Source organism: Erythrolamprus reginae, chromosome 5 (genome assembly GCF_031021105.1).
Source record: "Erythrolamprus reginae isolate rEryReg1 chromosome 5, rEryReg1.hap1, whole genome shotgun sequence".
In the NCBI taxonomy this organism is placed as follows: Eukaryota; Metazoa; Chordata; class Lepidosauria; order Squamata; family Dipsadidae; genus Erythrolamprus; species Erythrolamprus reginae.
Window position 1 is genome coordinate 14,306,390 of NC_091954.1, and position 25,401 is coordinate 14,331,790.

The 25,401-nt window shown below is 43.8% G+C and overlaps 1 protein-coding gene across 4 annotated transcripts in view; it reads right to left on the reverse strand.

Annotated features, from left to right (window-relative positions):
* Window positions 1-25,401, reverse strand: part of SEC24C (SEC24 homolog C, COPII coat complex component) — an 86,884-nt gene that overhangs the window by 54,651 nt on the left and 6,832 nt on the right. For 2 of the 4 annotated variants that reach the window (XM_070752078.1, XM_070752079.1), the window contains exons 2-5: window positions 9,675-9,878; window positions 7,380-7,466; window positions 5,893-6,037; window positions 560-738 (exon numbers count right to left, since the gene is read on the reverse strand). In XM_070752078.1, the coding sequence (XP_070608179.1) occupies window positions 560-738; window positions 5,893-6,037; window positions 7,380-7,466; window positions 9,675-9,849 (586 nt within the window). In that variant the 5' untranslated portion in view covers window positions 9,850-9,878. The remainder of the gene's footprint in view (window positions 1-559; window positions 739-5,892; window positions 6,038-7,379; window positions 7,467-9,674; window positions 9,879-25,401) is intronic. The other 2 variants (XM_070752081.1, XM_070752080.1) reach the window with 1 other exon arrangement.

Here is a 25,401-nt window from a genome sequence, read left to right on the forward strand (position 1 = left end):
ATTTACGAGACCGCCTTCTGTGGCATGAATCCCAGCGACCGGTTAGGTCCCACAGAGTGGGCCTTCTCCGGGTCCCGTCAACAAAACAATGTCGTTTGGCGGGCCCCAGGGGAAGAGCCTTCTCTTTGGCGGCCCCGGCCCTCTGGAACCAACTCCCCCCGGAGATTAGAGTTGCCCCCACCCTCCTCGCCTTTCGTAAGCTCCTCAAAACCCACCTCTGCCGTCAGGTATGGGGGAACTGAGATACTCTTTCCCTCTAGGCCTTCACAATTTATGCATGGAATGTTTGTTTGTTTGTATGTATGTTTGCTTTTAAAAATAAGGGTTTTTTAACTGTTTCAGTATTGGATTTACATGCTGTTTTGTACTACTGTTGTTAGCCGCCCTGTGTCTACGGAGATGGGCAGCATACAAATCCAATTAATAATAAATAATAATAAATAATAATAATTTGCAATATGAGAAGCCACTGAGTATGTGTATGTTTTGGAGGATAATCTTTCCTGAAGAAACCTCCAAACCAAATCACCCACAACATGTCCATGTAACCATTTCTCACCATAGCCCAGTCCAGCTGGGGATGGGACAGAGGATGACCCTCTGCCTATCTGCATTTCTGCCACCTGGCTAGTCAGCTGTTGGGTGCTAGTTGGAGGCATCCCATATTGCTGGAAAGCAGGATTGTGAGCCACGGGAGGAGGTGCTGGGCCCGCCATGAACTGCTGAGGAACAGACGGTCTGGAGGGAAGAGAATGAAGACCGCTCTTGGTTAACATACGTTACTTAGGTTACATTTAATCCTGGAAAGAGACACATCCTTACAATTCTCGGATTGTGGTGGATCTAAAGTTCTTTGTCACTCCAGAACTGGACATTTGAATAACTGTATACTTTATGTCACTTTCTGACATTATCAAGTAGGGACAATAAAATAAAGCACAAGGGGCTAACCGATTTCCGCGTTATACTGGATGCGGAAGTAAAAACCACCATCTGCGCATGTGCGCCATTTTTTTCATGGCCGCACATGCGCAGATGGTGGAGTTTGCGTGTGGGCGGCGGGGAAGACCAAGGGAAGATTCCTTCAGCCGCCCAACAGCTGATCTGCTCCGCAGCGCGGAAGCAGCGAGGAGCCGAAGATGGGGTAAAGGCAAAGGGGAAACCCCATCTTCGGCTCCTCGCTGCTGCCGCGCTGCGGAGCGGATCAGGTGTTGGGCGGCTGAAGGAACCTTCCCTTGGTCTTCCCGCCGCCCAGGCAAAGGGGAAACTCCAAGATCGCTTGCCGCTTTGCAGCTTGGAGCCTTGCTTCGCCTCCTTCGCTGCAATAGGCAAGCGGCAAGCGATCTTGAGAAAGAGAGAGAAAGGAGGGCGACTTGCCAGTCCACGCCCCCCTGGATGAACAGCCTCGCATGGCCCCAGCGCCGGGCTCCGCTGTTGCCTCCGCCCCCATTCGGCTCTGCAGCTGAGAGGCCTTCCCGGCAGAGCCCTCCCCAACAGCTCCTGCCGCCAGCGCAAAAAAGAAAAGAAAAAAAAATCCCCAAAAGAGGCAGGCACAAAGCGGGGGCACAAGGGGAGCTGCCCGGCAGAGGTTGCTTTTTTTCTTCTTGTGGGCAAGTGGAGGGGGGGAGAGAGAAGGGAGGAAGAGAGTGTGAGAGAGGAAGAGAGAGAGAAATGATAGAAAAAAGGGGAGAAAAAAGAGAAATGAGAAAATGATTGAAGCATAGTGACAGGAAAGAAAGAGAAAGAGACAGAGAAGTGACTCTTGGTGATGACGTATGATGTCATCGGGTGGGGAAAACCGTGGTATAGCAAAAAAAACGCGGACTTATTTTTTAATTAATATTTTTTGAAAAACCGCGTTGCAGCGTTTCGCGCTAATCGAGAACGCGCAAATCGAGGGATCACTGTATCTTTTAAAGTGTTTATATCTAAAGTGTTTAAATTTGGGCAAGGGGGGCAGCGAGCACTGGGGTCCTGGGTGAAAGGGAAGTGCCCAGAACCCACTCAGCCTGTGGGGCAAGACAGACCCCAGGGACACCAGATGCCACACAATCGCCGCCTCCGGTGCCCAGGGAGCAGGGCAGGGACAGCATCTCGCTGGTTCCAGGGAGGTCCTGCAGATCTAAGGCTGACTGAGTCACCAGGTTGGAGATCAGCAGCTGGTTGGCCTGGGCTGGGCCAAGGTGCAGCAGGCTGGTCCTTCGCTGTTTCCAGGGCGACCCTGTGAGCCAGATCTAACCACATTGCAGGCCACATCTAGCCCACAGGCCTTGAGTTTGACACCTTTGCCTTTAAAAATGAGCATTACACACAACTCTAAAAACTTTCTTTCCACTTTTTTTCCCATGTAAGCACATAGCTTACATGAGTTAAGACTTATATCCTGCTTCATAGTGCTTTATAACCCTCTAAGTGGTTTACAGAATCAACATACTGCTCTCAACAATCTCACTTTTCCACTTTGGTAGGATGGAAAACTGAGTCATTGTTGAGCTGGCAAGAATCGAACCATCAAACTGTTGGCACCCAGCGGTCAGCAGAAGTAGCCTGCTGATGGCGCCACCAAGACTTAATATTGTTGTGGTGTTGTACTTACGCATAATTATTGTCACACACAATTTGCCTGCCTCCAGAGTTTTCTGGACAACCAGGGAATAATATGTATGTATGTATGTATGTATGTATGTATGTATGTACAGTGTTCCCTCAATTTTCACGGGTTCGAACTTCGCGGAAAGTCTATACCACGGCTTTTCAAAAATATTAATTAAAAAATACTTTGCGGGTTTTTTCCCTATACCACGGTTTTCCCCACCCGATGATGCTATATGTCATCGCCAAATTTTCGTCTGCCTTTAATAAATATTTTTTTTAATAAACTTTAATAAATAAACATGGTGAGTAATAATCTGAATGGTTGCTAAGGGAATGGAAAATTGCAATTTAGGGGCTTAAAGTGTTAAGGGAAAGCTTGTGATACTGTCCATAGCCAAAAATATTGTATTTACGTCCGCATCTCTACTTTGCGGAAATTCAACTTTTGCGGGCGGTCTCGGAACGCATCCCCCGCGAAAAGCGAGGGAACACTGTATTGTTTGCATTTACATGTCGCTCACTCCAAAAGGACCCAGAGCGGCTAACAATAGTCATAAACACAACAACAATTAAAATATAGCAATAAAATCAACAGTGCAATAAAATCTATAATGTCCTAAAAACCATGCATACTTACAGTCAACCCTAATTAATACAATCCTAGATAAAATCATAAGCAATATGCTGTAACAATTGTTAGAAACAATAAAAATACAAAACTAAGACAGGTTTCCTTAAAATAATGAAATTACTTAGCTTACTATGACTAAACGTCTAAGGGGATGGCAAAAAGAAGCTAAACTGTTCCTTTTAATCTAAACAGCCCTGAATGGCAGCTGGGGCCAGAGTCATAATCTGCCCTCGGTAATAGATTCAGTTTCTAGTCAACAGAAGCCTGCACTTCAATTATTATGCCTCATCAGGATCAGGATCTGGCTATAACAGATGGGAAAAGAACACAGGAAGGATGAGAAAATTAAATGAGGAAGTAATAAGAACATCGATGAAGACGGGAAAAATAAACCCAAGAAACATGAAAAGAAGAAACCCATTGTCTCATAACTGCATAAGCTTCACTAACTGAAAGGGTTTTAGTTTTAAGCATAGGATTATAGCTGCACAATGAAAAGAAGCTGCCAGAAGTCATGGCCATATTTTCCAGGGAAACTTAAGTTGAAAAAAAATGATATAGTGAGAATACTTTAAAAGTACAGTGGTACCTCTACCTAAGAAAGCCTCTACTTACAAACTTTTCTAGATTAGAACTAGGTGTTCAAGATTTTTTTGCCTCTTCTCAAGAATCATTTTTCACTTACAAAACCGAGCCTCCGAAACTGTAACTGGAAAAGGCAGGGAGAAGCCTCCGTGGGGCCTTCTCTAGGAATCTCCTGGGAGAAAACAGGGCCGGAAAAGGTGGGGAGAAGCCTCCGTGGGGCCTTCTCTAGGAATCTCCTGGGAGAAAACAGGGCCGGAAAAGGTAGGGAGAAGCCTCCGTGGGGCCTTCTCTAGGAATCTCCTGGGAGAAAACGGGGCCGGAAAAGGTGGGGAGAAGCCTCCGTGGGGCCTCTCTAGGAATCTCCTGGAAGGAAAAAGGGCCTCCACCTTCCCTGTGGTTTCCCCAACCGCACACAGTATTTGCTTTTACATTGATTCCTGTGGGAAAAATTGCTTCTTCTTACAAACTTTTCTACTTAAGGACCTGTTCACGGAACGAATTAAGTTCGTACGTAGAGGTACCGCTGTACTCTCAACTGACACCAAGTATGAAGAAGCATAAGTATGAAGAAGCATGTTTTTAAAGCCCATATCTCCCAATTTATTAAGAGCTATTTAAGACTATTAAAATTCTTTCTCAATCAGAGGATACTGTATGCCCATTGTCGTTTCAAAGTTACTTTAAATTGGGTTTTTTTAGATTGTTTTAATATTAGATTTGTTTACATTGTCTTTTTATATTGTTGTTAGCCGCCCCGAGTCTTCGGAGAGGGGCGGCATACAAATCTAATAAATAAATAAATGAATAAATAAATAAATAAATAAATAAATAACCAGCAGCTTCACATGCGGGGGAAACTTTATTTACTGATTGATGGAGTGCTTTTTGCTCTTTCTACAATATAGCTAATGTTGCAAATTCTTAAAAATATGAAACACTATATGAAAAAAATCAATAAAACACCAGACTATAAAACTAATGAGTATGGGATGAGTAATTCCAATTCATGCTTATACTAGCAGCAGCACTATTCATTACAGATGCAATCTCTGAGTCTAGTATCCAAAACTTCTTATATGTCAGGAGTGGGAGTGGCAAACTTTGATCTCATCAGTGATTGTTGCACAAGAGCTCCTGCAGAGAATGCTTGCTTCCACGTCCCCCATCTTCTTTCAAGTGAAATGGGGACTCTCCACAACCATAATCTATAGACAAGTCTACAATTTACGGCAAAAACATGGCAAGATAGAATGCCACGTTTTCTGTCTCCCCGTCCCACAAATACAGTGATACAGTACCTCGTCTTACGAGCTTAATTGGTTCCGGGACGAGGTTTGTCAGGTGAAAGGTTTGTAAGACGAAACAATGTTTCCCATAGGAATCAATGGAAAAGCGATTAATGCGTGCAAGCCCAAAACTCACCCCTTTTGCCAGCTGAAGTGCTTGTTTTTGCGCTGCTGGGATTCCCCTGAGGCTCCCCTCCATGGGAAACCCCACCTCCAGACTTCTGTGTTTTTGTGATGCTGCAGGAGAATCCCAGCAGGGGAATCTCAGCAGCGCAAAAACGGGTGCTTCACTGGCAACGGAAGTCCGGAGGTGGGGTTTCCCAGCAAGGGGAGCCTCAGCGAAATTGCAACATCGCAAAAAACACGGAAGTCCTCAAAATCCCACCTCTGGACTTGCGTGTTTTTGTGATGCTGCAATTTCACTGAGGCTCCCCTCGCTGGGAAACCCCACCTCCGGACTTCCGTTGCCAGCGAAGCACCCGTTTTTGCGCTACTGGGATTCCCCTGCAGCATCGCAAAAACACGGAAGTCCGGAGGTGGGGTTTCCCATCGAGGGGAGCCCTAGGGGAATCCCAGCAGCGCAAAAAACAGGCGCTTCGCTGGCAACAGAAGTCCAGAGGCGGGGTATCCCAGTGGCGGTGGCTTGGGTTTGTAAGGTGAAAATAGTTTGGAAGAAGAGGCAAAAAAAATCTTTAACCCCGGGTTTGTATCTCGAAAAGTTTGTATGACGAGGGGTTTGTAAGACGAGGTATCACTGTATCAGGTTCTCATCCTGAGTAGTCTTTTCTTAAATACCTTTGCATGGGAACTGTAGAAGTAGGTATCCCATTCCGTACATCTCCTTGACCAAACTGACTACAGGCAGGTTGTTCCGAAGGGATTAATGTTCCAGATGTTGATGCAGGTGCTCCAGATGAGGTGGGAGGAGCTCTTAGAGGACCTAGAAGTATTGAATTCCATTGTCAGTTACACGTCAGTTATCAAAATTGTTGGCATCACCATTCATAAAAGCAACATGGAATGGAGCATTAAATGTAGTATATTATCTTTTCAGGTATATTTTCACGCTACACAAGAATTTTATTACGAGGAGAAAATTAAAAAATAAAGATTAGCTACATATGACATTTGGCGGAGGACCCACCAAACAAAAGGAGAGAATGCAAGAGAGAGAGAGAGAGAGAGAGAATGTTAATGACAGTTTAGTTATGAACAAAAGCATGCTGTTCTGTTCAGACTCTGCAATTTCCCATACAGATAAATACAGCTAATAAACTATAACTAGCTCTTCAGATGATTTATTCAGTGTGTCAAGTGCATGAGGGATTGTAGCTTGTCCTTCTCACTGTTTTCCCCTGATACAGTATACAGTAAGGGAATGGAAAACTAAGTCTTGTTACATAGTAGAGGAACAAAGGCCAAACTCCTTCAGCCGACTGGCAGGTGTTATGATAAATAAATCTTTATGATTAATGAACAGATCCGCAAAATAGAAGTTCTAGTACACATGAAAGCTGTCCTTTTTTTTTCAGATAAATTACACAAACGTCAATATTAGAATTGAAAAAATATTGGCATTGTTTTCATAGCCCACTAGAGTGGTACCTATACTCACGAACTTAAATTTGTAAGAAGAAGCAATTTTTCCCATAGGAATCAATGTAAAAGCAAATAATACATGTGATTGGAGAAACCACAGGGAGGGTGGAGGCCCTGTTTCATCCCAGGAGATCACTAGAGAGGCCCCACGGAGGCTTCTCCCTGCCTTTTCCAGCCCTGTTTCCTCCCAGGAGATTCCTAGAGAGGCCCCACGGAGGCGTCTCCCTGCCTTTTCCAGCCCTGTTTCCTCCCAAAAGATTCTTAGAGAGGCCCCACGGAGGCTTCTCCCTGTCTTTTCCAGCCCTGTTTCCTCCCAAGAGATTCCTAGAGAGGCCCCAAGGAGGCTTCTCCCTGCCTTTTACGGTTACAGTTTCGGAGGCTCGGGTTTATAAGTGGAAAATGGTTCTTGAGAAGAGGCAAAAAAATCTTGAACACCCGGTTTTTATCTAGAAAAGTTCGTAAGTAGAGGCGTTCTTAGGTAGAGGTACCACTGTGTTTCCTAGCTTTATTTTAACCATCAACTTAAAACCGCCTTGCATTTTAGTGTTTCTACTATTTTTGGAAAACACTTTGTGCATATTCGTGTCTCTACACTACAATAGCCTAATATTCAGATGAAGCATAATAGTTAAAGCAAATGCATTAGAAAGTCTTTTTTCACATGATAAATGGAAAGAATTTACCTAGGAAGTTAGGAGCAAAAGAAGCCTCAGAATCAAGACAGACAGGAGGATTCTTAGAAGGAAACCCCAAGGAAGAAGAATAGTAACCTAGAAAGGTAAAGGTAGAAAAATGTGTTTGTATGTGCCCATTAATATGTATTATGCCAGATGTCAAAAATGGAAAAACAAATATATTATTATGCACGTACATATAATAAATTACTTCTTTTCCTTACCACCTAACAGGCATGCGACTGAAAAGCAGCACAGGCAACAAGAAAGCCTAGATAGAGGAGAGCTTTGTGGTATTGGCAATTAATGGCTTAGCAACGTATTTATTTTACAATAGAGTAGTCAGAAGGGGAAGGGAGGGAACAGAGAAGCAATGTTTTCAAAAGTGCTTCTACAAATCGATACGCATTAAAATGTTCTACTAGGACACTGAACTCAAAGTCAAAACAATCCTTTATAATGAATGGGGATGTGAAACATAGAAACATAGAAGATGAATGGCAGAAAAAGACCTCATGATCCATCTAGTCTACCCTTATACTATTTACCGTATATTATCTTAGGATGGATCTACAGTGCTACCTCGACATACGAGTTTAATTCGTTCCAGACCCGAGCTCGTAAGTCGATCAACTCGCATCTCGAACGAATGCCTTTAGACTTTGTTTTTCGCGCCGAGATAACCGGAAGCAAGGAGATTCTTGCGCCACTTAGTGGAAGCTCGGCTCGTATCCCGAATTTGAGCTCGGGTGTCGAACAGAAATTTCGCTCGGGTCATGGCTCGTAACTTGGAATACTCACATGTGGAGCAGCTCGTATCTAGAGGAACTACTGTATGTTTATCCCAGGCATGTTTAAATTCAGTTACTGTGGATTTACCAACCACGTCTGCTGGAAGTTTGTTCCAAGCATCTACTACTCTTTCAGTCAAATAATATTTTCTCACGTTGCTTCTGATCTTTCCCCCAACTAACTTCAGATTGTGCCTCCTTGTTCTTGTGTTCACTTTCCTATTAAAAACACTTCCCTCCTGAACCTTATTTAACCCTTGAGCATATTTAAATGTTTCGATCATGACCCCCCCTTTTCCTTCTGTCCTCTATGAACTCAGACTTGAGTTCATGAAGTCTTTTCGAATAAGTGTTATGCTTAAGACCTTCCACCATTTTTGTAGCCCGTCTTTGGACCCGTTCAATTTTATCGATATAATGCAGCACCTATCTGCAAGTCATCAAAAAACAGTTGCCTGTATCATAAATGAATGATAGGCCCACTTTTTGCCCATTTTCCACAAAAACAGGGGTGTTTTTGCCTTCCCCCAGTCCCCAGGAACATTCTGCAGGCCATATGCCTCTACGTATTCAGGGGTGGATTCCTCTTATTGTTGCTACCAATGCGCTGCATGCACAGCTTTTGGTGTGTTGCATGCATCCCGCGTGCGTCCCGGTGAGATTTTGCTTCTGTACATGTGCATGCAGCAAAATCTCGCAAGGGGACGCGCATGTGAGATTCTGGCGATTTTTTTGCTTTTGCGTAAGGGCAGAAGCAAAATCTCGCTGGGATGCACACGTGCACACATGCAACACACCCAATGCTGTGTGTACTGCTCATTTTTACTACCAGTGCAACATCCTTTACCGTTCCGGTAGCAACCCGCTACTGTCCATATTCCTATACCAGCCTTCAAATATGCTTGCTAATCTGTAATACAGTGGTACCTCTACGTACAAACTTAATTCATTCCGTGACCAGGTTCTTAAGTAGAAAGGTTTGTAAGAAGAAGCCATTTTTCCCATAGGAATCAATATAAAAGCAAATAATGCGTGCGATTGGGGGGACCACAGGGAGGGTGGAGGCCCTGTTTCCTCCCAGGAGATTCCTAGAGAGGCCCCATGGAGGCTTCTCCCCACCTTTTCCAGCACTGTTTCCTTCTAGGAGATTCCTAGAGAGGCCCCATGGAGGCTTCTCCCTGCCATTTCCGGTTACAATTTCGGAGACTCGGGTTTGTAAGTGGAAAATGGTTCTTAAAGAAGAGGCAAAAAAAATCTTGAACATCCGGTTCTTATCTTGAAAAGTTCGTAAGTAGAGGCGTTCTTAAGTAGAGGTACCACTGTATATTATTTGCAACCTACCAAATTTCAGAAAGCAGTGTTGCATAATATAGTGTTTTACCACCCATCCACTCCCAGTATTTCACAACGAGGAAGCTATGTTGCAACCACGAAGATGAAAGTTGATAGCTTAAGACTCCTTTACAATGACCATTCTTCAAAGAGAATGAAGAAGCCCATCCTCTCCCCCTACCTTGGGGAGGCCCTGCTTGTTGGTATCCGGTCACTGGGCCATTGTAAGCGCCGTACTGAGAGGCAGGAGCACTTTGCATTTGCTGTCCTCCGTAGTCAGGCTGCATGTAATTTGCATATCCAGGTTGTGACTGCCCATAAGGTGGCCCTGCGTGAGCTTGCTGGTTTACACTCATTATGTTCACATCCCCAGGCTACTCTTCACCTGCGGGAAGGAAAGAGGACCACTTAGAAATCACTCGGAGTAATAGTTCAAGGAAAGAGAAGAAACAACTTGATACAACAATGCTTCCAAAACATGTCTCTGTGGAGTATGAATTTATTATTTCACATGATTTTATTCCCTACTGTTCAGTGTATTTAATAATAATAATAATAATAATAATAATAATAATAATAATAATAACAATAATAATAACAATAATAATAATAATAATTTATTGGATTTGTATGCCGCCCCTCTCCGCAGACTCGGGGTGGCTAACAACAATAATAAACACAACATGTGCAATCCAATAATAAAACAACTAAAAACCCCTATTATAAAACCAAACATACCATGCATAACTTGTAATGGCCTAGGGGGAAGAGCTATCTCAACTCCCTCATGCCTGGCGGTATAAATGAGTCTTGAGTAGTTTACGAAAGACAGGGAGGGTGGGGGCAGTTCTAATCTCCGGGGGGAGTTGGTTCCAGAGGGCCGGGGCCGCCACAGAGAAGGCTCTTCCCCTGGGGCCCGCCAAATGACATTGTTTAGTCGACGGGACCCGGAGAAGGCCATATAAATAAGTTCTCATATGCACATAAGAGTATGATGACTTGTCACCATTAGAGAAGATCAAGGCACAGCATAATGAAACCTCAAACTTTAATATTGGTTCATATTAGGATATAATTCCCACAAATTTATTTATTTATTTATGGCTTTTATATATCATCTTATTACAGGTTCTCAGAGTGGCATTCAATATTTCTTTTTTAAAGAAGCAAGAAGGATATTAAAAAATAAAGATATTTATAAAACTACATACCGTGTTTCCCCGATAGTAAGGCAGTGTCTTACTATCTTTTTACCCCCAAAAGCCCCACTGTGTCTTACTTTGGGGGTATGTCTTACATTGTCCCGGGCACCGGGGCCGGCTCGTCTTCGGGCGCGGGGAGCTGCCGGAAAGGAGGCGGGCGAAGGAGGGCACCTGACCGCGCCACTCACCTTTCCGCTCGCCTCGGAGCCGATCGGCCTCACTGGCCGCTTGCAGCTGAGCCTCGGCAGGGGAAGAGGCGGTGGCGCCGCGGCGAGCGAAGGGAGCTGCCGGAAAGGAGGCTGGTGAAGGAGGGCGCAGCTCCGGCCGCTCGCCTCGGAGACGATCGGCCTCGCTGGCCGCTTGCAGCTGAGCCTCGGCAGGGGAAGCAGCCAGCGAGGCCGATCGGCTCCGAGGCGAGCGGCCGGAGCTGCGCCCTCCTTCACCAGCCTCCTTTCCGGCAGCTCCCTGCACGCCCCTCGCCTTCGCTCGCCGCGGCGCCACTGCCTCTTCCCCTGCCGAGGCTCAGCTGCAAGCGGCCAGCGAGGCCGAGCGGCTCCGAGACGAGCGGAAAGGAGGCGGGCGAAGGAGGGCGCAGCTCCGGCCGCTCGCCTCGGAGCCAATCGGCCTCGCTGGCCGCTTGCAGCTGAGCCTCGGCAGGGGAAGCGGCCAGCGAGGCCGATCGGCTCTGAGGCGAGCGGCCGGAGCTGCGCCCTCCTTCAACAGCCTCCTTTCCGGCAGCTCCGTGCGCGCCCCTCGCCTTCGCTCGCCGCGGCGCCACCGCCTCTTCCCCTGCCGAGGCTCAGCTGCAAGCGGCCAGCGAGGCCGATCGGCTCCGAGGCGAGCGGAAAGGAGGCGGGCGAAGGAGGGCGCAGCTCCGGCCGCTCGCCTCGGAGCTGATCGGCCTCGCTGGCCGCTTGCAGCTGAGCCTCGGCAGGGGAAGAGGCGGTGGCGCCGCGGCGAGCGAAGGGCGCGCAGGGAGCTGCCGGAAAGGAGGCTGGTGAAGGAGGGCGCAGCAATAGTATTTGTCTAGTTTTTTCCCCCTTTAATTCCTTTTATACTACCGTGTTTCCCCGAAAGTAAGACATATGTCTTACTTTCGGGGTATGGCTTATATAAGCCGACCCCCCTGAAACCCCCCATATGTCTTACAATCGGGGGGGTCTTACTATCGGGGAAACACGGTATTAGCAGAAATAAAATAACATAAAACCTCTTGGATTAAAAAGCCTGAGCAAAATAGCTATTGCCCCAACAGGCCACATTGCAAAAAAGTACATTCACCTTTGACTTCACTTGAACTACCCAAAACCCATGTACATTCTATATAATAAACCTAAGGAAAAAACATGAATCATTCAATTGCGTCATTTTGTTGGGAAAGAGAACAGGTTTTTCTTCCTTCCACCTATACAAACCTTACATCTTTTAACACCACCAACACACTAACAATGGAATGGTAGCAATTCTGGAGCAACAGCTTATAGATAAACTAAATAAAAAAAGATGGCGACTCAAAATCAACCTGTCTCCCCAAATACAATCAGGCTGTCTCCCCAAACATCTATCTTCATATGTAGTATTTCATATTTATTGGTATTTCTACTTACAAACTTAATTCGTTCTGTGACCAGGTTCTTAAGTAGAAAAGTTTGTAAGAAGAAGCAATTTTCCCCATAGGAATCAATGTAAAAGCAAATAATGCGTGCCATTGGGGAAACCACAGGGAGGGTGGAGGCCCTGTTTCCTCCCAGGAGATTCCTAGAGAGGCCCCACGGAGGCTTCTCCCTGCCTTTTGTGGCCCTGTTTCCTCCCAGGAGATTCCTACAGAGGCCCCACGGAGGCTTCTCCCTGCCTTTTGTGGCCCTGTTTCCTCCCAGGAGATTCCTACAGAGGCCCCACGGAGGCTTCTCCCTGCCTTTTCCGGTTACAGTTTTGGAGGCTTGGGTTTGTAAGTGGAAAATGGTTCTTGAGAAGAGGCAAAAAATTATTGAACACCCGGTTCTTATCTAGAAAAGTTTGTAAGTAGAGGCGTTCTTAGGTAGAGGTACCACTGTATATCAAGGTTGAAAGTGAAACATAAAAGCTCACTTCATTCAGGACAGTATGAAGCTTCCAGAGGGTCTCCAGGAGGATAGGAGAGGATGTCTTTATCCTCCCCCAGCTCCAAGGAAGCCTTTGAGCCTGGGGAGGGTGAAACATGAGCCTAATGGGCCCACCAGAAGTTGGGAAACAGGCTGTTTCCAGACTCCAGAGGACCTCTGGGTGGCGGGGAAAACTATTTTTGCACTCCCCGGGCATTGAATTATGGGTGTGGGCACTCGGGCATGTGTGATAGTGCACGCCCACGCTCTTTTGGCACCCGAAGAAAAAAAGGTTTGCCATCACTGACCTAAGGCCATGTTGGCACACCTATAGCATGTGTAAGCCCTCTCTGTGGGCATGCGAACTGTCACCAAGTGCTCTTGGTTTCTAACGTGTGCATGCACACCGACCAGCTGATCTTTGCAGGCACCGGAAAACCTGAAGACCAGCTGGTCTCCCTGTTTCTGGTGCTCCAGCGCACGTGCACACATGTTCCAGTTTGGGTACTCAGTGCCGAAATGGTCAGTCATCACTGACCCGCCTGAGAGCAGATTGATGTGAGTAGAGAAGTATTTTGGCTGAAAGTTTATCCAAGGTTTTTTTTAATGAATTCTATTCAGATATTGGCAAATTAGCCTCCATCTACCCTTTCATACGCTGATGTAGTAGCTACTCTATCTTTGTCCCAGAAGGGCCTGACATAAATTCTGCAAAGCATTAACAATCAGATTTTTACCATAATGTGCAGCGTTTGAAGATAAATAATATCCCCAAGGAACAAGTCAAGGATTTTTCAATACCTCAAAGTTACTCTTTATTTCTCTTTAACATGGAATAATAAAAAATACAGTGTTCCCTCGATTTTTGCGGGTTCGAACTTCGCGAAAAGTCTATACCACGGTTTTTCAAAAATATTAATTAAAAAATAATTTGCGGTTTTTCCCCCTATACCACGGTTTTTCCTGCCCAATGACATCATATATCATCACCAAACTTTCGTCCACCTTTAATAAATATTTTTTTAATAAACTTTAATAAAGAAACATGGTGAGTAATAATCTAAATGGTTGCTAGGGGAATGGGAAATTGCAATTTAGGGGTTTATAGTGTTAAGGGGTGGCTTGTGATACTGTCCATAGCCAAAAATAGTGTATTTACTTCCGCATCTCTACTTCGCGGAAATTCAACTTTCGCGGGCGGTCTCGGAACGCATCCCCCGCGAAAATCGAGGGAACACTGTATATCTACATCTGTAAATAAACCATGTCCAATACAATAGTTCAATTTGCCAAAGGCTAAATACCGTATGTTTTGAAGTATAAGACACACCTTTTTCCTCCCTAAAAGAGGCTAAAAGTTTGGTGAGTCTTATATTATGAATGTAAGGGGGGTTGAACCTTTTTCCCCCAGCCCAAACTAGCTGCCAATGATCTTCCTAGTTCTTACCTTGCAGGCTCTTTCATTGTTTCTCTCTGCAAAGAATGTTTTCCAAGCCCTAAGTCTTTGCAGGGTTTTTTTCATTACTCTACTTGCTCCGAATAAGCTTCTTTTCAGCCCTAACCAGGTGCAAACGACGTTCCCAGCTCTTACTGGCTTGCAAGCTCTTTCATTGTTACTCTCTCTGAATAGGTTTTTTAAAAACCCCTATGCAGGGGATAAAATAATGTGCTGAAGCTGACCAGACTAAGGACGCTATCCAGATGAATATGTGGTAGGCAAATTTCTCCCCCTATTTTCCTCCCCCCTGTTGTGGTTAGCTCTGGCCCTGCTCCTGCCCCAAAGACTGTGGACGTGGGGGAGACATCCACATGCTGCAGGCCTGTTTTGTCCCCCCCCCCCGTGGAATCTGTTGATGAAGGCTCCTCTGACCAAGAGGACATGAGTGACAGGGGGGAGGAGAGTATGGCAGACAGCTCAGAAGGAGATCAATTATCTAACTCCTCCTTGGATTAGGAACAAGAGTTAATGATACAGCCACGCATGCGGAGAGCGATCCATAGGCAACAACAACCGAGAGATTATTATCAAAGAAAATGAGGCCACCTGTGGTTGGGTGGGGCTGTGGTCATTAGTGAGGCTGCTATAAATAGCAGCCTGTGGGTTTGGCCATTGTGGAGGATTATCTGATCATTGTGTTTCGTGCCTGCTTTACTGACTTTGACCTTTTGTGTGCTGATTTTCCCCCACTTTGAAACTAAACCAGAGCAAAGTGTGTTTCCCTTTGTGAAAGAAGAAGGACTGTGAATTGCCCCACAGCTGCAAGCTAAGTATCACAGAACTGATAAGGGACTTGTACAAATTACCAGTTTGTTTGGAGACGAGTGCTCTTGGCTATACCAAAAGAGGGCTTGGTTTAAGTGAATTTTCATTTTAAAGAACATTGTTCTGAATTTTCAAACGTGTGTATGTGTCTGAAATTTGTACCTGTGAATTTTTGGGAGGAGTCTACCAGAGAGCCCGACAGAACACCCCCAAAATATGGTACTTTGGGGGGCAGAGGAAGCAGAATATTTCTAAAGGAAAAGACATGAAGCTGAGTTCTTTACAGTTACGTTTTGCTAACCCATGAAAATCGGAGATAATCCAGGCTAAATTTGTAAGAGCAATGCCCTTCCAAATACAGTGGTACCTCATCATACGAACGCCTCTTCTAACGAACTTTTCAAGATACGAACCCGGTGTTTAAGATTTTTTTGCCTCTTCTTCCGAACTATTTTCACCTTACGAACCCAAGCAGCTGCTGCTGGGATGAAGGGGTTTCTTTCCCCCCCCTTTTTTGAAGAAAGAAAAGGGAGGGGCTGCTTGGAGTAGGAAATTTTTGCCGAGAACAAGGTGCTTGCAAAGGAATTGAAAGGGTGTCTTTTTAAGAAAGAAAAGGGAGGAGGGAGGGGCTGCTTGGAGTAGGAAAATTTTTGCCGAGAACAAGGTGCATGCAAAGGAATTGAAAGGGTGTCTTTTTAAGAAAGAAAAGGGAGGAGGGAGGGGCTGGTTGGAGTAGGAAAATTTTGCTGAGAATAAGGTGCTTGCAAAGGCACTGAAAGGGTGTCTTTTGAAGAAAGAAAAGGGAGGGGCCTTACTTCCTTCCCACCCTTGCCTTACTTCCTTCCCACTCACCCTTTAGCCTAGCCTTGCTTCTTCCACCCGCCCCCTTTAGCTGCTCCTCCCTGCCCTCTGTTCGCCTCCCTTCTAAAGTTTGGGATTTTCCTGAAGGATTTGCACGCATTATTTGCTTTTACATTGATTCCTATGGGAAACATTATTTCGTCTTACGAACCTTTCACCTTACGAACCTCCTCCTGGAACCAATTAAGTTTGTATGATGAGGTACCACTGTACACTTTAGCATCTGAAAGCAGGCAGAAAGGCACACATGAGGCATTGCTAGTTATGATATCCAGCGGAAGTAAATTACCCGAAAGACTATCTCCTACTCTTAATCCTGAAAGACAGGTTCATTGCATTTGGGAAGGAAACCACAGCCACAGGTGATCACTGCACTTTTTGGCTCAACAACTTTATGAGAACAAATGTCTCTGGATATGAAACACTACATCCATACTTGATTCTGATTTTTGGAGAAACTGAACTTTAGTAGTATCCAATTATTATATGGTCAATCTTACACCAGTAAGTTATTTTGCTGATATAGTGACTGTTCAAAATAGTACAACTCTCTCGCAGGATATGCGCAGGTGGTATGCCATCTGTAATACTGAAGGTAGATACAATCACAGTACTTTGCAAGATCATTTTTGTTCCCACTGGGAACAGAGAACCAGTTCCACGGGTTTTGCTGCACTTTTCCACATACCAATTGTGATATTCTACTATAATATTCTCCATTAGCACAACTGGATTGAAGAAAGTATAGATTTCTTCTTAAAGGACAACTCACACTGCATTACCAAAATGATTTCTAAATTTTGCTCAATGTATTGTTTTATTATTTGCAAAAAAAAATGTATTTATGTGCTCAAATGAACAATTAATATGTTTATATTTAGGACACTTAATTTTAGCAAGAAACTAGGGGAGAAAAGCCCAGAGACTATATTTCTAATAAGTCTTCAAGACACGATTTTTGCAATGGAATGAATGCTTGTTCAATTCTAGTAAGATGGTTTTTTGACCCACGAATGAGAGAAAGCTTCCTTTCTTCTTTCCACAGCTCACATTAGAGAAACACCTTTCAGCTGTGGCGAGGGGGGCGTTTGCCCAGATTCACCTGGTGCGCCAGTTGCGACCCTATTTGGACCGGGAGTCATTGCTCACAGTCACTCATGCCCTCATCACCTCGAGGCTCGACTACTGTAATGCTGTCTACATGGGGCTACCTTTGAAAAGTGTTCGGAAACTTCAGATCGTGCAGAATGCAGCTGCGAGAGCAGTTATGGGCTTCTCTAGGTATGCCCATATTACTCCAACACTCCGCAGTCTGCATTGGTTGCCGATCAGTTTCCGGACACAATTCAAAGTGTTGGTTATGACCTATAAAGCCCTTCATGGCACCGGACAAGATTATCTCAGGGACCGCCTTCTGCTGCACGAATCCCAGCGACCAGTTATGTCCCACAGAGTGGGTCTTCTCCAGGTCCCGTCGACTAAACAATGTCGCTTGGCGGGACCCAGGGGAAGAGCCTTCTCTGTGGCGGCCCTGACTCTCTGGAACCAACTCCCCCCAGAGATTAGAATTGCCCCCACCCTCCTTGCCTTTCGTAAGCTGCTTAAAACCCACCTCTGCCGCCAGGTATGGGGGAACTGAGATACTCTTTCCCCCTAGGCCTTTACAATTTTATGCATGGTATGTCTGTATGTATGTTTGGTTTTTTATATTAATGGGTTTTTAACTATTTTTAGTATTGGATTATTATTATATGCTGTTTTATTATTGCTGTTAGCCGCCCCGAGTCTCCGGAGAGGGGCGGCATACAAATCCAATCAATCAATCAATCAATCAATAAATAAATATATAAATAAATTCTAGTAAGATGGTTTTTTGACCCACAAATGAGAGAAGGCTTCCTTCCTTCCTTCCTTCCTTGTAATTTATAGAAACCATTTTACAATTTTAAGAGCACATAAGGACAACTTCATTTCTTCTCAATTAGTTTCCACCCCAGTGGCATATAACCTGAAAGCATATGAAAATTTACAAAAAGCATTTGCGTAAAATATTACACGAGATAACTTATAGGTCAAAGGAAGCCAACTATGGCACAAAACTATGTCAAGTGAGCCAGTTTATTTCTCACAATTAATTGAATTTCTCAGTTTCTTCCAGAGGAGGAAGGATAGAGGGAAGATTCTGTAGGTAGGAAAATTTTGTTGAATTTCTGAAATTTTAATCTATGGATACAGAAATAAGTACCCATTGGTAACAATCTATCAATCAATCAATCAATCAGTCCAATCAAACCTCCTGTGATCAAACACCCACAACTTCTGAAAGCAAGCTTGTTCCACTAGTAAATTGTCCTCGCTGTTAGGAGGTTTCTCCTTAATTCCAGGTTGCTTCTCTCCTTTCTATCGTGGGCCCCTGTCCTATTTTTCTCTAAACTAGCCATAGTAGTCGGCGACTACTTCAGCTTCAACCACAACAACACAAGAGCCCTTCACTCGTCCACTCGAAACAGAATACACTATGAGACTAGACTTTCAATCCTGGGCCTAGAAAGCCTAAAACTAAGACGCCTTAAACAAGATCTAAGTATTGCCCACAAGATCATATGCTGCAACGTCCTGCCTGTCGGCGACTACTTCAGCTTCAACCACAACAACACAAGAGCACACAACAGATTTAAACTTAATATTAACCGCTCCAGACTTGACTGTAAAAAATATGACTTCAGTAACCGAGTTGTCGAAGCGTGGAACTCATTACCAGACTCCATAGTGTCATCCCCAAACCCCCAACACTTTACCCTTAGATTATCCACGGTTCACCTATCCAGATTCCTAAGAGGTCAGTAAGGGGCGAGTACAAGTGCACTAGAGTCCTATTGCTCTCCCATATCTCCTATACCTTTCTTCTATTCCTATATCTCTTCTTCTATTCTTTCATTGATATGTTCTATTACTATACCTTCTTTTCCATTATTTCTCAGATATATTTTACTATGAGTGTCTCCTCTATAACCTTCATCATGTATTTTACTATGTGTATATAGATATATACCCACTAAAACCCTCATTGTGTATTAGACAAAATAAATAAATAAAAATAAAATACCCAATCCCTACAACCATTCTTCATGTGTTTTAGTCTCCATGCCTTTAATAATCTTAGTTGCTCTTCCTTTTCCAAAGTCTCAATATATTCTTTGTAATGTAGTGACTAAAACTAGATGCAGTATTCCAGGTGTGGCCTTGCTAAGTCTTTATAAAGCGGAACTAATATTTCCAGTCATTTTGATTCTCTGCTTCTGCTTATGCAACCGAGAATAGTATAAGCTTATTTGGCTGCTGCCCCACGCTGCTGACTCATACTTCAAATCTGTTTTTTGTGTCTCCTTATAAAGGTAGGATAAACCTTGCTACAAAGCTCAAAGTCTACCGAGCAGTAGTGCTAACTACCTGTTGTATGCCAGTGAGACTTGGACTATATATAGGAGACATTTTAAGGGGCGTATATAAGTGCACTGATGTGCCTATCGTCCCCTGTCCAATTGTCTTCCCTTACCTTATCTATCTATCTATCTATCTATCTATCTATCTATCTATCTACATATATCTATCTATCTACATATATATACATACATATATCATATATATTCTCTCCTTATTTCTTATATCATATATATCCTCTTTTTCCTTCTATCTTTATATATATTACTTAATGCCTACTCTCTTCCATATGTATTGTATATTGGACAAAGAATTTTAAAAAAAATTATTTATTTATTTATTTATTTATTTATTAGATTTGTATGCCGCCGCTCTCCGAAGACTCGGGGCGGCTAACAACAGTATAAAAAGACAATGTAAACAAATCTAATATTAAAAATAATCTTAAAAAACCCAATTTAAAGAACCACTCATACATACAAGCATACCATGTATAAATTCTATAAGCCTAGGGGGAAGGGAAATTTCAATTCCCCCATGCCAGACGACAGAGGTGGGTTTTAAGGAGCTTGCGAAAGGCAAGGAGGGTGGGGGCAACTCTGATATCTGGGGGGAGCTGGTTCCAGAGGGCAGGGGCCGCCACAGAGAAGGCTCTTCTCCTGGGTCCCACCAAACAACATTGCTTAGTCGACAGGACTCGGAGAAGGCCAACTCTGTGGGACCTAACCGGTCGCTGGGATTCGGGCGGCAGAAGGCGGTCCCGGAGATATTCTGGTCCGATGCCATGAAGGTCTTTATAGGTCATAACCAACACTTTGAATTGTGACCAGAAATTGATCGGCAACCAATGCAGACTGCGGAGTGTTGGTGTAACATGGGCATACCTTGGGAAGCCCATGATTGCTCTCGCAGCTGCATTCTGCACGATCTGAAGTTTCCGAACAGTTTTCAAAGGTAGCCCCATGTAGAGAGCGTTACAGTAGTCAAGCCTAGAGGTGATGAGGGCATGAGTGACTGTGAGCAGTGAGTCCCGGTCCAGATAGGGTCGCAACTGGTGCACCAGGCGAACCTGGGTAAACGCCCCCCTCGCCACAGCTGAAAGGTGTTTCTCTAATGTGACCTGTGGACCGAGGAGGACGCTCAAGTTGCGGACACTCTCTGAGGGGGTCAATAATTCCCCCCCCCAGGGTTATGGACAGACATACTAGGCAACTGAACCACTTCTACATAACCTGCCTCCGGTGGCAGAATTCAGTGCCAGGCACCGAGGTCCTCTCCAGAGCAGGCCTGCCATCAATTCCCACCCTGTTGATTGATGAAAGCTGGGCAGGCCGTGTTGCTAGGATGCCAGACCATCGCATCCCTCAACAGTTCCTATATGGTGAGCTGTCTCAAGGAAAGCAGTTGCATGGGGGACAAAGGAAGCGATACAAAGACATGTTGAAAGCCTCCTTCAAGTCCCTCAATATCAGCACCACCTTCTGGGAAACCCTGGCACAAGATTGACATGTGAGGAGAGAACAACCATAGCAGAAGAGATGTGAGAACTCCGCAAAGCCAGAGAATAATAATAATAATAATAATAATAATAATAATAATAATAATATCCCAGCGACCGATTAGGTCCCACAGAGTGGGCCTTCTCCGGGTCCCGTCAACTAAACAATGTCGTGTGGCGGGCCCCAGGAGAAGAGCCTTCTCTGTGGCGGCCCCGACTCTCTGGAACCAGCTCCCCCCAGAGATTAGAACTGCCCCCACCCTCCTTGCCTTTCATAAACTCCTCAAAACCCACCTTTGTCGTCAGGCATGGGGGAACTGAGATATCTCCCCCGGGCCTATACAATTTATGTATGGTATGTTTGTATGTATGTTTGCTTAATAATGGGGTTTTTAAAATATTTTAAATTGTAAATTATTAGATTTGTTATGAACTATTTTATTGTGCTGTGAGCCATCCCGAGTTTACGGAGGGGGGCGGCATACAAATCTAATAAATAATAATAATAATAATAATAATAATAATAATAATAATAATAATAAATTAGATTTGTATGCTGCCAATCTCTGAAGACTCGGGGCGGCTCACAACAATAATAATAACAGAATACAATGTAATAAATCTAATATTAAGAATTATCTAAAACCCCTCATTTAAAAAATCATACAACACAAACATACCATACATAAACTATATAAGCCCAGGGGAGATATCTCAATTCCCCCATGCCTCGCGATATAGGTGGGTCTTGAGCAATTTACGAAAGGCAAGGAGGGTGGGGGCAGTTCTAATCTCTGGGGGGGGGGTTGGTTCCAGAGGGCCAGGGCCGCCACAGAGAAGGCTCTTCCCCTGGGTCCCGCCAAACGACATTGTTTAGTCGACGGGACCCGGAGAAGGCCAACTCTGTGGGATCTAACTGGTCGCTGGGATTCGTGCGTCAGAAGACGGTCCCAGAGATATTCTGGTCCGATGCCATGAAGGGCTTTATAGGTCATAACCAACACTTTGAATTGTGACCAGAAATCAATCAGAAACTAATGCAGACTGCGGAGTGTTGGTGTGACGTGGGCATATTTAGGAAGGCCTATGATAGCTCTCGCAGCTGCATTTGATCCCGGAGATATTCTGGTCCGATGCCATGTAGGGCTTTATAGGTGACGATAATGCCAACACATCTGCCCAACATGTGCCAGAACATTTTGTGTCCGCATAGGCTTTACCAGCCACCTGTGGACACATCAGGTATAGCCCACAATCCGCTAGATGTCAAGGTCCTCTTTGAACATCAATGGATGAACATCATCAGTCCTCGATTTACAAACAGCGACTGTTCAAAATTACAGTACATTGAAAAAGTGACTCTCATGACCATTTCCCATTGCAGCATCCTATGGTCGCATGATCAAAATTCACATGCTTGGCAACTGACTCATATGTATGATGGCTTCAGCATCCAGCAATCTTTTGACAAGCAAAGTCAATGGGGAAGCCAACCTGACTTAACAACTGCAGTGATTCACTTAACAACCAGAAAGGTCGTAAACTGGAGCAAAAACTCAACTGTCCCATTTAGCAATTTGGGGCTCAACTGTGGCTGTTAGTCAAGGACTACCTGTACAGTGTTCCCTCGATTTTCGCGGGTTCGAACTTCGCGAATAGCCTATACCACGGTTTTTCATAAAATATTAATTAAAAAAGACTTCACGGTTTTTTTCCTATACCACAGTTTTTCCCACCCAATGACGTCATATGTCATCGCCAAACTAATAATTTTTGCAAATAAATAACAAAAAAAATAATTATTGTTAATAAATAATTATGTTTATAAATATCAGGATCAATAAGTGTCTTATTCAGTGGTGAGTACCAGTAATAATGGTGAGTAAATGGTTGTTAAGGGAATGGGAAATGGTAATTTAGGGGTTTAAAGTGTTAAGGGAAGGCTTGTGATACTGTCCATAGCCAAAAATGGTGTATTTACTTCCGCATCTCTACTTCGCGGAAATTCGACTTTTGCGGGTTGTCTCAGAATCGAGGGAACATTGTATTTCTAAATATCTAATTTGAATATCATTTGACTACAGTAAAACTGGCCCTTAATAGTTATAATCTTTCCATTACTAAGTCCGTTAATCCACTCCTTCCCTTTGGAAACAGATCAAGTTTAGAAAAAGCAGCGGGACCAGCAATCCACTTATTTCCCAGTAGGAAGGAAAAATATGAAAAAAACTGTTGCTGATCATGCAGATGCGATATCTCAAAGTCCTTAGGTCATTAAGTACACCAAGAAGTAGGATCTGACTATTATTGTGTTGTATTGCCTTCCGAGTTTTTATTAGCATGTTAATCTGTTCAATTTTTTTTAAAAAAAAAAATCTGTGCAACTTGGCTTGCCTTAAAATTGTCTGACTACCTACCCCCCCTTGGATAGGAAACTGATCTCCCAAAGAAAAGGGATCAAGTCTATTTTGGATGGAACCGTGTTCTTTTTTTCCTTTTGAATTTTCTTTCAATTGTTTTTGTTTTATTTGTTTATAATCTAAAATACAAAAATATGGAGAGAAAAAATTGAACAAATGTGGAAGAGCCTCTTGGTGATATACGAAATAATAGTAATAATAATAATAATAATAATAATAATAATAATAATAATAATAATCGCAGAATTGAGGAGAAGCAGCTAGAGAAATTAGTGAAATACGAAGATCTAAAAATCGAGCTGCAACGACTCTGGCATAAGCCAGTGAAAGTGGTCCCAGTGGTACTTGGCACGCTGGGCGCAGAGCCAAAGGATCTCAGCGGACATTTGAAAACCATCGGAATTGACAAAATCTCCATCTGTCAATTGCAAAAGGCCGCTTTACTGGGATCGGCAAACATAATTCGCCGCTACATCACGCAGTCCTAGGTGCTTGGGAAGCGCCCGACTAGTGATGAAATATGAAATCCAGCATAGTGATCTCGTTTGCTGTGTTGTACTGACATAATAATAACAACAACAACAACAACAACAACAACAACAACAACTTATTAGATTTGTATGCTAGCCCTCTCTGAGGACTCGGAGCGGCTATATCTATACAGATAACGTGTTGTTGATAAAATCACGATGTAAAGTGAGAAGAAGCCAATTTATCTATATTAAAAATCATTTCCACTATATCCCACCCACTATGTCAGATTAAAGGAAGCCTAATGAAGCATTTTCTCCTGTCCTTATAAAGTGTGGCACACCTTGTGCTAGCTGTCCTTAATAAATATGTCAAATTAGAATCTAGAAGCCAAAACTTCTCCATCAACACACTGCTATGGCAAGCTATTTCCTTAAAACACTTCTTGCCACTTCCCTTGGACTGGAAGGATGGATAAATGAGAACGTAAATGGGTATGTTGGAAGAACGACATTTTTTTTTACTTCCAAGACTTTCAAAGTCAATGGTCATAAGGATGAACTATTTTTGTCCAACGACCTGAAAGGTAGCAACTACAGGATTACCATTTTTACTTGATACTAATCAATAGATAGGATTTAGTTTAAAATTGAATCAAATAATTACAACTAAAAGGCCAGCAAAGAAAAATCTAAAACTTACAAATCTGCTATGTGCACGCAGACACATATTTATGTATCACTCTATAAATAGTAAAATAAAATATCAGTTATAAAACAAAGTTCAAAATATAAGACAGTGATGGCGAAGCTTTTTTGGTTTGTCTGCCAAACGGGGATGTGTGCGTGTGCTAGCACATGCCACCCCATTCCCTCTTCTCCCCACACACTGCCCCTCCGCACAATCCCCTTGTCCCCGTGCATGTTTACAGGCCTCATGGAAGCCTGGGACGGTGAAAAAACAGCCAAACCAGAAGTTTGGAAAAATGGACTTCCGGTTTGCCTGTTGTGCTGTTTTTCGCACTCCGGGGCTGCAGGAAGCTTCCATGAAGGCTCCAGAGTGTGAAAAACAGCAAACCAGGCAAACTGATTTTTCCGAATTTCCAGTTTGCCTTTGGGGCAGTTTTTTGCACTCCGGGACTTCAGGGAAGCTTCCGTGAAGCCTTTTGGAGGGTGAAACAGCCTTCTCCTAGGGCAGGCGTAGGCAAAGATGGCTCTTCTATGACTTGTGGAATTCAACTCCCAGAATTCCTGAGCCAATCTTGCCAAGTCCATCTGTCATAGAAGAGCCAACTTACCTACCCCTGTCCTAGGCCATAAATCAGCTGGCTAGCACATGCATACACTCTGGAGCTGACACACGGCAATGCTTCGGGTGCCCTCCAATATGGCTCTGTTGCCATCAAACAAAAGGTAAGGAATTCAATAATAGTAGAGCATAGTATAGTCCTCACATACACCCATTTACTCAAAGCTATGATGGTATTAAACAAGGGGAACTTAGAACTGCTCTTGCAATTGTGGCTGCTGCAGTCTCCCTATGGCAGTGTTTCCCAACCTTGGCCACTTGAAGATATTTGGACTTCAACTCCCAGAACCCTGTTCTTTTTTTCCCTTTTAAATTTTCTTTCAATTGTTTTTGTTTTGTTTATAAAATACAAAATATGGAGAA